Source organism: Dendronephthya gigantea, unplaced genomic scaffold, assembly GCF_004324835.1.
Source record: "Dendronephthya gigantea isolate DGI-Jeju-01 unplaced genomic scaffold, DenGig_1.0 000077F, whole genome shotgun sequence".
In the NCBI taxonomy this organism is placed as follows: domain Eukaryota; kingdom Metazoa; phylum Cnidaria; class Anthozoa; order Malacalcyonacea; family Nephtheidae; genus Dendronephthya; species Dendronephthya gigantea.
Window position 1 is genome coordinate 897340 of NW_021163087.1, and position 14623 is coordinate 911962.

The 14623-nt window shown below is 34.3% G+C and overlaps 1 protein-coding gene across 5 annotated transcripts; it reads left to right on the forward strand.

Moving 5' to 3' along the window:
• The first annotated feature begins 201 nt into the window (after positions 1-201).
• Positions 202-13712, forward strand: LOC114532059 (CD151 antigen-like). 5 transcript variants are annotated; one of them, XM_028553649.1, is made up of 8 exons: positions 202-348; positions 9939-9996; positions 10361-10552; positions 10781-10855; positions 11263-11361; positions 11935-12126; positions 12458-12541; positions 13509-13712. In XM_028553649.1, exons 2-8 carry the CDS (start codon positions 9940-9942, stop codon positions 13572-13574), a joined length of 765 nt encoding a protein of 254 aa, XP_028409450.1. In that variant the 5' UTR covers positions 202-348; position 9939; the 3' UTR covers positions 13575-13712. The 5 variants fall into 5 exon arrangements, with proteins under 5 accessions (XP_028409450.1, XP_028409451.1, XP_028409449.1 ...); XM_028553650.1 differs by having other exon boundaries at positions 202-344; XM_028553648.1 differs by lacking the exons at positions 9939-9996; positions 10361-10552; positions 10781-10855; ... (2 more) ...; positions 12458-12541; positions 13509-13712 and adding exons at positions 3042-3099; positions 3220-3411; positions 3639-3713; ... (2 more) ...; positions 5366-5449; positions 6424-6686 and having other exon boundaries at positions 213-348.
• Positions 13713-14623: the final 911 nt, after the last annotated feature.

Below are 14623 nucleotides of genomic sequence, written 5' to 3' on the forward strand. Positions count from 1 at the left end.
CTAGGAACTTTTGAAAAGACTTTGTGAACTGCTAAATTTCATTTTCCTATTTGAATATATATGTGTACGTTTTTGATCCATTTTGTTTTTTGGCAGCCCCAACGCCCACGTGTGGTAATTGTTGCAGCCATATATCACTGGGTTCCGAGTGCCATGTCTCTGCATTAAAATTTAAAAATGAGCAATTAGCATGATATTGCTCACCATAAACAAACACAATGCATTCATGAGCATTTCAACGACATTTGAATATGAATACAACTGCGTGTTGTCAAACCCACTCTCAAAATATACACAAAGAAATTTAAAAATTGCACTCAAGAACGACCTAAAAAGTTAGCCTTGTAGGTAAGATAAAAATTTGTTAATCTAACTTTATATCAGTAAACAATATGCTTGATACATCTGCCCGTATAAAGCTAAAAACTGTAAAATATTAATTGTATTTCGTCCGATGCCGTGAAAACAGTGTAAACGATTAGGAACAAATACATGTTGAGTGATAATATTTAGACGAATACCGCGACATCGACAATTATGTATAGTCTAAGCGAGTATGTATTTTGAGACGAGCCGACTGACGAGAGATATGTATCATATATTTTTATGTTTTAAAGCTAAAAGGAGTTAGCAATAACCGGCCAAAACCTGCCTGGTCGCATCGCTTATCAACTTCATAGCGGCTTTAGCTATACTCATCAGTATTTGTCGTTGCTATCATATATATTATATAGTCATTGATATTGCGCTATCTAGAGTTTAAAATGTTAACTGTGTGGCCGGGCCGGTAAGGTGATTGCAAACGTTCAGTAGCTAAGTTAGGAATGCTCTTCGCTCAGTTACATTATGTAATAGACGTATAGCTAGTTGCACATTCCCGGTCAAATTTTCTTCGATGACAGTTGCATTTCTGCGTTGTGAAATCCAATGTTTTGCACTGAATATTAGAATGAAATAACTTAACTAGTTGAAATAATGGAATAACTATAGTGTTACAGTTCCCTCTGAGTATTTTCAACAATTTCTTTAAAACCTAGGATTTAAAACCGGGCGATAGGACACGCTCTTCATATATATTTTAACTGCATATATACATAAAGTTAAAAACAACTGAAAATTATCTAACATATTTACAGTTTGTCAGTTCTATATTTCTTTCATACCGTAGAGTTCACGAGATTTATAGACACGACCCTAAAGGTTCGTAATATGGCAAATTCTACAATTGATTGCAACCAGTTACAGTAGCTTTTAAATGCGAAACTTTGCGTCCATTGTGACAACTCACAACTGAGATATACTGCTTCACTCGCAGAACTAAGTTTCGCATCAATGTTCAAATCAGTAATTTTCACTGCATGATATAGGGCAATCTTCGTATATCGACAGAGGGCATAATCACCATCAACTATGACCTGTATGTATGCATATTCCGCTGTAACTATGTTGTCATGCACGCATGCATCTAAATCCTGAAGATGGTTTTTTTACCGCCAAATGAATCAATACTAATCAATTTAGCATTTTGCGTTTTCTAAAACGGACTGTTTGCACTGCAGGCAAATCTTCAGCTGGTGTAAATTTGGACGATTTGTTAACGCTAAAACTGCAGTGTCATGAAATTTTTTATCATGCATTGATATGCAATATAGAATAACAAGTTCAGCAGGATTATAATATATCACTTTGACACGCCAGTGCCGAAATTGAAATACACATCACATCGCGAACAATCCAAGAATTAGAAAAACGGTTTAATATAAACATGACGACCTTGTTAGCGTGCCATACAATATTATTGCCTTATATTCAGTCGCTGAAATCGTAAAATATGACTGGCATGCATAAATCATAATAACTATCAACGTACTCATGCGGGTCGAAACGTCCAGAAATTTTCTTGTACATTTTCGCTCAATTTGATAAAAATTATTTAAAGAAGCTAAATAGCTATCTTGAAATGTTTAAAAATCAAGACGAGTTCACACAAGTGAAAGTCAATTTTTAGCTTCGTCTATGGTTACGAGGAATTGACCATTCGCAAAAACAGCTTTTATCAAGTATTTTAGACAGTGTGACTATACATTAGCTAGCTATAGTTATTTTAGAATACACTTGTTTAAAACTTAAGGGAGATTATACGCCAAAATGCTATTCTTTGTAATATCCAAAATACTAAGAATTATCGACATATTCAGTTCACTGTTAATTTCAAACCGAAAGTATATATAGTAGGACTTGACCGACTTGACCGCGCGCGTATATGACTTTAGCATATATAGTTTGCTTTTGAACTATATGATAATAGACACGCAAAAGCTTTCCTGTGCAGCTTTTATAACCGTTGGAAATTGGGTGTTTTTTAATAAATGTGAAATCGTTTACATCAATCAGTATATCTATAGACATTTGCAGGTTAAATCTGCATGGTTTAAATTTCAAGAGTCACACTGAAAGTCTACTTTTTATATTTTGTGTACGTGTATAAATACTTCCATTAGCATAGCGTGCTATATGCATGCTGTTTGGTGTTGAACACCATTTCGGATTTCGCGTCAAATGTGGTATAATGATGGTAGCCTAAAACGAAACACTAATTCTGACCATGCATGGAATTAAATTTAGTTTAGAATAACACCAATTTAAGTTAAAATAACACTTAATTAAACCTACGACGTATTTCCATTGCAATAAGCAAACGTTCGATGGAAATTTTAAGAGGGTCAGACACTCCACAAACTTCTCGTTCAAACCATGTTTCTAATTCCTGAATTCTTCTAAAACTGTGAAAGTGTTGAATGCAGCATCATCGTGTTTTGTCCGACTTATTTTGACCCATCATGACATAGGTCAAAATTAATAAGTTACTAGCTACCATTTATAAACTTTAGGCGTAATTATAACGAATATAATTTAGACTAAGCAAATTACATTCAAACAAGACATACGAAAAGTTAAAAAAAGGCGAACTCCCCTTAAACTTCTTTGTCATAGATTAGAGAGTTTGAGCGGGGTTTAATATGGAATTTATCCTTTTCTAGAATGGGTGACGGTAGCTGCGTCCGATCTTCTCTTATTGCCGTCAATGTTTTATTTCTGGTAAGTATTTTCTCTCTAAATTTTACAACATGTATATTATAGGTCAGCACGGAGTTTTTTCTACTGTTGGCTAAAGTCTGCAAAGCTCATCAATATTACCGTTATATTATAATTTTTCAGCTTGGTGGATTGGCCATTCTTGGGTTGGGGATCTGGGTTCAAGTGGAGAAAGGTGATTATGTTGCTCTAGCTGACTCAGACACAGGTTTGACTGGAGCAATACTTCTCATCGCGGTTGGTTGTGTCACTTCTCTCATATCTGTTGTTGGTTTCATTGGAGCATTTAAGCGAAGTTCTTGCATTCTGTGGATTGTAAGTTTGAATTTACTTTTGATTTTATTTTTATAAGTTTTTAATTTAATCTTTATCGTTATCATGGTATATAAAAACACCGCATTTTGAACAAACATTTTATAAAGCAAACTTAATCATTTTCCATGAAAAATTCTAAGATTTAATATAAGATTTACAGGAAAGTAAATACTAAATGAAGTAACAAATTATCTGATAATTAACATTGTTACCTTTGTCATCCCCAGTTCTTTTCAGTTTTGATGCTGATTCTAATCGTGCAAATTATTGCGCTTATCTTGGGAATGGTGTACAGAGAAAAGGTAAATAAAATTTATAACGAATATCATCAATATTATATTGAAAATTTATAAATATATTGTTTACAGTTTATTGCACAAAACGGAATTTGAAATGTTCAGAAAAACGTAGCACATATTGCATAGCTAGCAATTAAATCAAATGCTTTCAAGTAAGGTGCCATCGGAACGGACCTTATTGAATGCTTAATGTATTTGAGCTCTTGCCCTAAGTTGCAGAACGCACACCATGGTTATAGATTTGCGTTTCCCAAAATGTGAATTACGTATCCTAATAATACGTGGTTTACAGACTCTACATCCCAGCATGTGCTTTTTCGATTTCAGGGCATAAATTTTGCTTGATTTTTTATCCCGTATACTCTTCTAAATAGGGTTAAGGTTGTTCAATCCCCTTTTTTAACTGCAGGTTGAAGACGAACTTCATGATGATATGAAGAAAACAATCCAGGAATATATGACCGATATTGAAGGAGTTACTAAAGCGTGGGACTGGGCACAACAAAAGGTAATACATATCGTCGGTATAAGGGCAGTTTTTCCTAGCACATGCGACTTTGAACCTAAACTACGTCAAAATTAGCTACATTTTTGGGTAAGAAAAACTATTCGAATTTTCAGAGATAGAGACTGCTCGATCTAAAATTGTAAACTTCTAAATCAAATCTTAACTCTCCTATAATATAATTCTTGATAAAATATATGCAATATATGATTGAAAATGTCTAAACGATGTCATTAATTCCATCGTTATTTTTATGATAACAATGAAATGAGCTCGAATCGTATTATTTTTGGGCATCAAAACAACGAGCGAGCCCAGTTGCCTCTCACCTGTCAAATAATTACGAGAGCGATTGGTATATAATTGTTTTATAATGGAGTAAAAACATTATAATAATAATTTGCTAAATTAATAATATCATTATAATTTGGCTAAATTCACATTACAAATTCTCACTGTATAGTATACCGGCTATTTTGAGGCGATATACAGTGGGCGGCTCAGCCAATCAGATCGCGTAAGAGATCATGATTATACGGTGAATAGCTGTGTTATAAAAACAAATTCCATAAGTCCTATTTCTCGGAAACTTTTTTAGTTTGAATGTTGTGGGGTGGACAACTACACCGACTGGAGAAAATCTATAACGAAGTTCAATCAACAAGGACGTCACGATATTGTTCCAGACAGTTGCTGTCGCGTTGAGAGTGATAAATGTGGAGACTTTTCGACGTCATCAAATCCCGGCAAGCCGCCGGGTGATGTGAACCAGGAAAAAATATACACAGATGTACGTCAATTATGTATAAAAGACCTTTCATTATTTATGATCGGGGCTTGGCTGCCAAAAAAGGGGATGGATCATGAGGGTTTTTGACTGAAAGAAGGGGCCTACCTATAAATATCGTTTCAAAAGAGAGTGTATTGTTTCAGTTGGTAGAAATTTGGCATGTAATAATTATTGCATTCCTTGAAACCTGCAGAGAATAAATTTTTCTACCTGTCCTCTTGCAAAAGGCAGAGATTATTGAGGAATATGTAAAAACGTATAAATAAACCCCAAGATTGGATTTCAATCTTCATAATTTACGCTAGATTTCCAATTCCAGATAATCATGTATGCAGTTATTTTGCTTTCATTTGACAACAGGGATGTTTCACGGAACTCAAACAATTCATTAAGGATCATCTTCTAACTATTGGATTAGCAGCGCTTTTCTTTTTGATCGTGGAGGTAAGCCGTTTCAATATATTACCGAGGAGACTCAGTAGATCGATACCCAAAGAGTATTTTGTTAAAATTATTCTGTACAAATTTTCCTGGGTCACTACCTATACTGTGTTAAATGAAATAACATTTGAATATTCATTAACCTAGATTAACTTTGAAACCGTGACATGAGCCTTGCAGAAGTTATGTTTCTTAACTTCAACCACTCTGCTCCCTTAAAACCTGCTCCCTTGAAAACTTACTCAACTGCAGAATTACTAACTTAGTAATTCTGTTATTACTGCTCTTATTCATGTGGAAATGCGGCAGTGAAACTCCAAAGCGACATGATAGGTCATCATGCATGCTTACATCAGCTATAGTCTCCAATCCTTTCATTTTATTATTCATTTTATAACTATACGCACGATCACAACAATTGGTCTGATTTCAAAGCTACTTTTTAGCCATTGTGCTTTGAAACCAATCAAACCGCTTAAAACCCTTCTACACTGTGCAATAAAGTTCTACTTCTGAGAGATGTAATTACACTCCATGACCGTTTCTTGCACTTACTCTTTGAAAAAGCATCACTAATTTACATCTCTTTAAGGGCTACACTTAAGGGCCACACTCTTAATTGCACTGTAAGATCTTCGCAGAAACTCTAAATGAAAAGATTGAACTGCATGGGGAGTTACTGTATCTACGTTCTTGTAGCGACACTACATGTGTTCAGGGGTCAATTGTATAAAAGACTAGTTAACTTTTAACCGCTTTAGTTAAGGGCAGAATTGGCCAATCAGAGTTGTGTATTTCTGAGTTAACTACGATTTAATTATGCAAAGTGTAGTTAAGGAGTTTTATACAACCGGCCCCAGTAAATAACGAAGATATTCCGTCTGAGATTGACATTCGATAATCGCAATTATTTCAATTTTCCTTCAGCTGTTATATGTCTAAGATTTAGTATTCATTCACGCATATGTTTATTCCAGCTTTTTGTGATCATCCTGACAGTGATATTGGCCAAAAGTGTTGCAGGTGGATCAGGAGTGGTATAATTCATTAGAAAGCATTAGTCTGTAATTTTTTGAAACTTTAGCATTGACAATAGCAAGATCATGCTCAACCACTACTATAACTACGTATATCAGTCACCGTATCAAAACTAAATATGCTTCACACATGACAATGTATTCTTATGTTCTCATAATAAACCAATGTAGCTGAGGTCAAGAGTGTGATTCTATGGTTTGAAAACCTGTTTAAAAATCAAAAGTTATAAAATTAAAATGTCAATGAAGTAGAAAATACCTAATTCCTGACAACAACTTCCAGAACTCAATCTTGGACATTGCGTTGACCGCACAACTTTTCTTCGTAATGTTGGAAAACTCCAGAAATCTTGGGAAAACTCCACCATTTCGGCAGTTATTGAACTTGGATTGTTTTTTATTCACGAAACAGGAAGCTGCACGTATGCTTTTTGGGAATTGTCGTTATTTTGAAGATTCGTCATATTTTTGTTTTTGGCTAATTGGCTTACGCCATGATGCATAACTCGTGGTAGTCGGGGTTTAGTACAAGTTTGATGATTTTACTGCAAGTAAATTAAAGTGCCTATGAAATGAAATTTTTTATTTCATATTCGTGAAGTGTTTAGTGTACAAACGACTATGTTGAAGTCGCAAGCTCTACAAATAATTTAAAGAAAAGTTATTGGGGTTTAAACTTGCCGATTTGGCCAAAAAATGTGGTTCACTTTCTGCGCGGTCAAATGGCGTCAAATTACTTCCGATGACGTAAAGAACAGGGCACACACAATAACATAAGCTCTTACTTTTATACGAAATACACGAAATCTCGAATTTTCGAACAGTCTTATCGCATATTATATAACTCTAAATAACGAAGAGTCTCGCTCGAAACGTCAAATTGAACCTTCGTACAACTTCAATATGATGAAGCGGTTTAGTTTAACTTTTACATTCTGCCTAAAAAAAACCTGTTGTCAGGCATTACAACACCGGTAAAACCCATTCCAGACAACAATTTCAAAAAAGTAGCAATTTCTAAAGATTAACCACTTAGTGAGGTTTCTGAACAACAAATGTTATATTCAAATAAACCATAGTTTTTGACTACTAATTATAATGATCAGTTTTGCGGAAAAGTTATTTTTATATATTAATTCAGAACTCAAGAGGGATATAGAATGTGCCCAGTAGCATATCCAGAGTATAAAGCAGAATAAGTTTGATGATTTTACTTTAAGTAAATTAAAAGCGCAAATATTGCGAGTTTTGTCGGATGGTTATATTCTGCCAAAGAAAAACCTGTTGTCAAGCAGGTAAAACCCATCCCAGACTAATCAATTTACATTTTGCGTTTTCTAAAACGGACCGTCTGCGCTGCAGGCAAATCTTCAGGTGGTGCTTTGGACGATTAATTGTTAACGCTAAAACTGCCGTGTCATGCAATTTTTTATCATGCATTGGTATGCAATATAGAATAACAAGTTCAGCAGGATTATGATATATCATGTAAACTTTGACACGCCAGTGCCGAAGTTGAAATACACATCACATCGCGAACAATCCAAGGATTATACTCTTTTCACGTAAGTTTAGTTAGTTTTTGCGTAGAAAAACGATGTTTTAATATAAACATGACGACCTTGTTAGCGTGCCATACAATATTATTGCCTTATATTCAGTCGCTGAAATCGTAAAATATGACTGGCATGCATAAATCATAATAACTATCAACGTACTCATGCGGGTCGAAACGTCCAGAAATTTTCTTGTATATTTTCGCTCAATTTGATAAAAATTATTTAAAGAAGCTAAATAGTTATCTTGAAATGTCTAAAAATCAAGACGAGTTCACACAAATGAAATCAAACACGGTCAATATATAGCTTCGTTTATGGTTACCAGGAAGCAAGCATTCAGCGAAAACAGCTTTTATCAAGTATTTTAGACAATCAGTCATTATACATTAGCCAGCCTAGTTTCATGTTATTTTAAAATACACTTAAAAATACACTTAAAATTTAAGGGAGACTATATACGCCATAACGCTATTCTTTGTAGTATCCAAAATACTAAGACTTATCAACATATTCAGTTCACTATTAATTTCAAACCGAAAGTAGCTATATATACAGTACCTGACCGCGCGTATGTCTCAGTTAGCATATAGTTTGCTTTTGAACTATATTGAGGATGATAATAGACACGCAAAAGCTTTCTTGTGTAGCTTTTATAAACGTTGAAAATTGTATGTTTTTTAATAAATGTGAAATCATTTACATCAATGAGTATATCTATAGACATTTGTAGGTTAAATCTGCATGGTTTCAAATTTCAAGAGTCACACTGAAAGTCTACTTTTTATATTTTGTGTACGTGTATAAATACTTCCATTAGCATAGCGTGCTATATGCATGCTGGTTGGTGTTGTACACCATTTCGGATTTCGCGTCAAATGTGGTATAATGATAGTAGCCTAAAACGAAACACTTCTGACCATGCATGGAATTAAATTTAGTTTAGAATAACACCAACTTCAGTTAAAATAACACTTAAACATATGCTTAAACCTACGAGCTTTAGGTATTTCCGTTGCAACAAGTAAACGTTCGATGGAAATTTTAAGAGGCTCAGACACTCCACAAACTTCTCGTTCAAACCGCATTTCTAATTCCTGAATTCCTCTAAAACTGTGAAAGTGTTGAATGCAGCATCATCGTGTTTTGTCCGACTCATTTTGACCCATCGTGACATAGGTCAAAACATAGGGTCAAAATTAATAAGTTACTAGCTACCATGCATATATAAACATTAAGCGTAATTAACGAATATAATTTAGACCAAGCAAATTACATTCAAACAAGACATAAGAAAATGTAAAAAAAGGCGAACTCCTCTTAACCTATCCTAACTCTATTTTGTAGCTCGTAACTAACATAATGTATATATACCTACATGTACTTAGAATATTAAACTGGCAAGTTATTTTCAAATTTCAATGAATAATGTAACCCGTGACCGTTTACCTTATTACCTTGTGTATATATATATATATATATATATATATATATATATATATATATATATATATATATATATATATATATATTGAAATAATCTTTTTTACATTTTTTTATATATGTCTCTTGGATGTCGTTTGAACGTGGCTAATAAAAGTTAACTATTAAACAGTTCGATTAATCTGATTTAATTAGCCCTTTCCCAATTGAGATGGGTACTGGGTCTAGTCGAGAACCGCAAAGCATCTATGGACTGTTTGGAGGGACAAATCATTTCAAACTTATATTTCCCGTCCCTCCAAACAGTACATAAATGCTTTGCGGTTCGCGAATAGACCCAGTATCCTGCTCGATTGGGAAGTGGCTAATTTGTGTGAATGAATATTTCACTCAAACTTCTCTGTCATAGATTAGAGAGTTTGAGCGGGGTTTAATATGAAATTTATCCTTTTCTAGAATGGGTGACGGTAGCTGCGTTCGATCTTCTCTTATTGCCGTCAATGTCTTATTTCTGGTAAGTATCTTCTCTCAATTTTACAACATGTATATTATAGGCCAGGCGCCGGTTGTTCGAAAGGCGTTTAGCTTAAACGGTGGATAAGCCAAAATTTAAAAATACTCTCATACACTTTGTGTATGCCTGAAGCTGTATTTTATGCATTAAATGTGTACTTCTGTTGAAAATTAAGATATTTACATCGAAATATTTCAGCTCATTTGTCAGATAAAGGGATAATTTTGTTTTCCATTTTGAACTTATCCGCCGTTTAAGCTAAACGCCTTTCGAACAACCGGCCCCAGCACTGCATGAGTTTTTTCTACTGTTGGCCTAAGTCTGCAAGGCTTATTATTATTACCGTTATATTATAATATTTCAGCTTGGTGGATTTGCCATTCTTGGGTTGGGGATCTGGGTTCAAGTGGAGAAAGGTGATTATGTTGCTCTAGCTGACTCAGACACAGGTTTGACTGGAGCAGCACTTCTCATCGCGGTTGGTTGTTTGACTTCTCTCATATCTATTTTTGGTTTCATTGGAGCATTTAAGCGAAGTTCTTGCATTCTGTGGATTGTAAGTTTGAATTTACTTTTGGTTTTATTTTTATAAGTTTTTAATTTAATCTTTATCGTTATCATGGCATATAAAAACACCATTTTGAACAAACATTTTATAAAGCAAACTTAATTATTTTCAATGACAAATACCAAGACTATTTAATATAATATTTACAGGAAAGTAATTACTAAATAATGTAACAAATTATCTGGTAATTAACATTCTTACGTTTGTCATCCCCAGTTCTTTGTAGTTTTGATGCTGATTCTAATCGTGCAAATCGCTGCGCTTATCTTGGGAATGGTGTACAGAGAAAAGGTAAAAAAAAAATTACAACGAATATTAATATTATATTGAAAATTTATAGATATATTGTTTACAGTTAATTGCACAAAATGGAATCTTGAAATGTTCAAAAAATGTAGCACATATTGCATAGCTGGTAATTAAATCAAATGCTTTCAGTTAAGGTGTCGTTGGAATTGACTTTATTGAATACTTAATACATTTGAGCTCTTGCCCTAAGTTGCAGAACGCACACCATTGTTATAGATTTGCGTTTCCCAAAATGTAGATTACATATCCTATAATAATACGTGGTTTAAGGACTCCTCATCCCAGCATGCACTTTTTCGATTTCAGGGCATGAATTTTGCTTGATTTTTATCCCGTATACTCTTCTAAATTGGGTTAAAATTGTTCAATTCCCTTTTTTTTAACTGCAGGTTGAAGACGAACTTCATGATGATATGAAAAAAACAATCCAGGAATATATGACCGAAACTGAAGGAGTCACTAAAGCTTGGGACTGGGTACAACAAAAGGTAATACATATCGTCGGTATAAGGGGCAGTATTTCCTAGCACATGCAACTATGAACCTAAACTACGCTTAAATTAGCTTTAGTTTTGGGTAAGAAAAATTATCTGAATTTGCTGAGATAGGACTGCTCTCCTATAATATAATTCTTCATATAATATATGCAATATATGATTGAAAATGTCTAAACGATATCATCAATTTCATCGTTATTTTTATGATAACAATGAAATGAGCTCGAATCGTATTATTTTTGGGGCATCAAAACAACGAGCGAGCCCAGTTGGCTCTCACCTGTCAAATAATGACGAAAGCGAATGGTATATAATTGTTTTATATCAAAACATTATAATAATAATTTGCTAAATTAATAATATCTTATAATTTGCCTAATTCACATCACATATTCTCACGGTATAGTATATACTGGCTTTTTTCACTTCTCGTCGTATATGAGGTGATATACAGTGGGCAGTTCAGCCAATCAGATCGCGTAAGAGATCATGATTATACAGACTGTGAATAGCTGTGTTATAAAAACAAATGCCATAAGTCCTGTTTCTCGGGAACTTTTTTAGTTTGAATGTTGTGGGGTGGACAACTACACCGACTGGAGAATATCTATTACGAAGTTCAATCAACAAGGACGTCACAATCTTGTTCCAGACAGTTGCTGTCGCGATGAGAGTGATCATTGTGGAGACTTTTCGAAGCCAGGAAATCCCGGCAAGCCGCCGGGTGATGTTAACCAGAAAAAAATATACACACGTGTACGTCAATTTTGTATAAGAGACCTTTTATTATTTATGATCGGGGCTTGGCTGCCAAAAAAGAGGATGGATCATGAGGGGTTTTGGCTGAAAGAAGTGGCCTACCTATAATTGTTTCAGTTGGGAGAAATTTGGCTTGTTATTGCATTCCTTGAAACCTGCAGAGAATCGCTTTTTCTACCTGTCTTCTTGCAAAAGGCAGAAATTATTGAGGAATATCTGAGAACGTGTAAATAAACCCCAAGATTGGATTTCAAGCTTCATAAATTACGCTAGATTTCCAATTCCAGATAATTATTTATACAGTTGTTTTGCTTTCATTTGACGACAGGGATGTTTCACGGAACTCAAACAATTCATTAAGAATCATCTTCTGACTGTTGGATTAGCAGCGCTTTTCTTTTTGATCTTGCAGGTAAGTTTCAATATATTACTGAGGAGACTCAATAGGACCGATACCCAAAGAGTATTTTGTTAAAGTTATTCTGTACAGTTATTCTGTAAAGGGTCACTACCTATACTGTGTTAAATGAAATAACATTTGAATATTCATTAACCTGGATTAACTTTGAAACCGTGGCATGAGCCTTGCAGAAGTTATGTTTCTTAACTTTAACCACTCTGCTTCCTTAAAACCTGCTCCCTTGAAAACTTACTCAACTGCAGAATTACTGACTTTATAGTATATAATTCTGTTATTACTGCGCTCATATTCGTGTGGAAATGCGGCAATGAAACTCCAAAGCGACATGATAGGTCATCATGCATGCTTGCATCAGCCATAGTCTCCAATCCTTTCATTTTATTATTCATTTTATAACTATACGCACGATCACAACAATTAGTCTGATTTCAAAGCCACTTTTTAGCCATTGTGCTTTGAAACCAATCAAACCGCTTAAAACCCTTCTACACTGTGCAATAAAATTCTACTTCTGAGAGATGTAATTACACTCCATGACCGTTTCTTGCACTCACCCTTTGAAAAAGCATCACTAATCTACATCTCTTAAAGGGCTAAAAGCAGTATTGCACTGTAAGATCTTCGCAGGAACTCTAAATGAAAAGATTGAAACTAGGAAGTTACTGTATCTAGGTTCTTGTAGCGACACTATATGTGTACACCCAGGGGTCAGTTGTATAAAAGACTAGTTAACTTTTAACTTTAGTTAAGGGCAGAATTGGCCAATCAGAGTTGTGTATTTCTGAGTTAACTACGATTTGACTATGCAAAATGTAGTTTTATACAACCGGCCCCAGTAAATAACGAAGATATTCCGTCAGAGATTGATATTCGATAATCGCAATTATTTCAATTTTCCTTCAGCTGTTATATGTCTAAGATTTAGTAGCTAATCATATCACGAATATGTTTATTCCAGCTTTTTGTGATCATCCTGACAGTGATATTGGCCAAAAGTGTTGCAGGTGGATCAGGAGTGGTGTAATTCTTTAGAAAGCATTAGTCCGTAATTTTTTGAAACTTTAGCATTAGGCATTAACTCTTGAACAACAAAATTATATCAAAATAAACCATATTAGTTTTTATATAACCAGGGAGCAGCGTGGCAGCGTCTTCAAACAACTTTGCATCAAATGTGGTATAACAACTGCCTAAAATAGACAAAACACTTCTCGACGTTTCGACCTGAGGGCCTTCGTTAGAAGAGTTAGTATAGAGTTAGTATAGAGTCATACTAACTCTCCTGACGAATGCCCTTATGTCGAGCGTCGAGAAGTGTTTTGTCTATTTTAGGCAGTTGTTATACCACATTTGATGCATATTAGTTTTTGACTATCATTATAATGATCAGTTTGAATCCTGATTGCAAGGTAAGGCAGTGGCTAGAAGCCTAATAGCTTTTCGGGAAGGTTATTTTCGTATATTAATTTAGGACAGAAGAGGTATATATATAGAATGCGCCCAGTAGCATATCCAGACTATAAGGCAGAAGAAAATTACTACAGCTGTAAATGGCAATCACATTGGTAGATTTTTGTTCAACTGTTATTTTTGGAAATCAACGACCAATGATGTTGTTATTAAGGTGGTCTATCACACTAAAAATCACGATTTATCCTGATTTAAGAATTTCAAGGGAGGCAATCTTAAATGTCTCCTTCATCGATCTTGGATATTTTTCTAAGCGAGAATTTATATTAATTAGGATTTTACCCTGAGCAAACAAAAGAGGTCGATTGGCTTATTTTATTGTTTCATTGTTCTATTGTATTGTTCTCTGTAATTTATGAAATAATGAAAAACTTTTTTGTCGCTTTACTTAGCGAACGAAAATACTCATTTGAGTCATTTCCCTTACTTTCGTGCACGATAAACATGTAATAAAGCTAACTTGATAAAGTTTCGCGGTTAACTTTAAAGACATTTATTTCGGAAGTGAACCTAAAAGAGTTGTATTCCGTATCGACTGTTTATCTGTTCATTTTTGATAGATCGTAGAAGTTTTATATTTTTAGCCTGCCAAACCTTTAATAC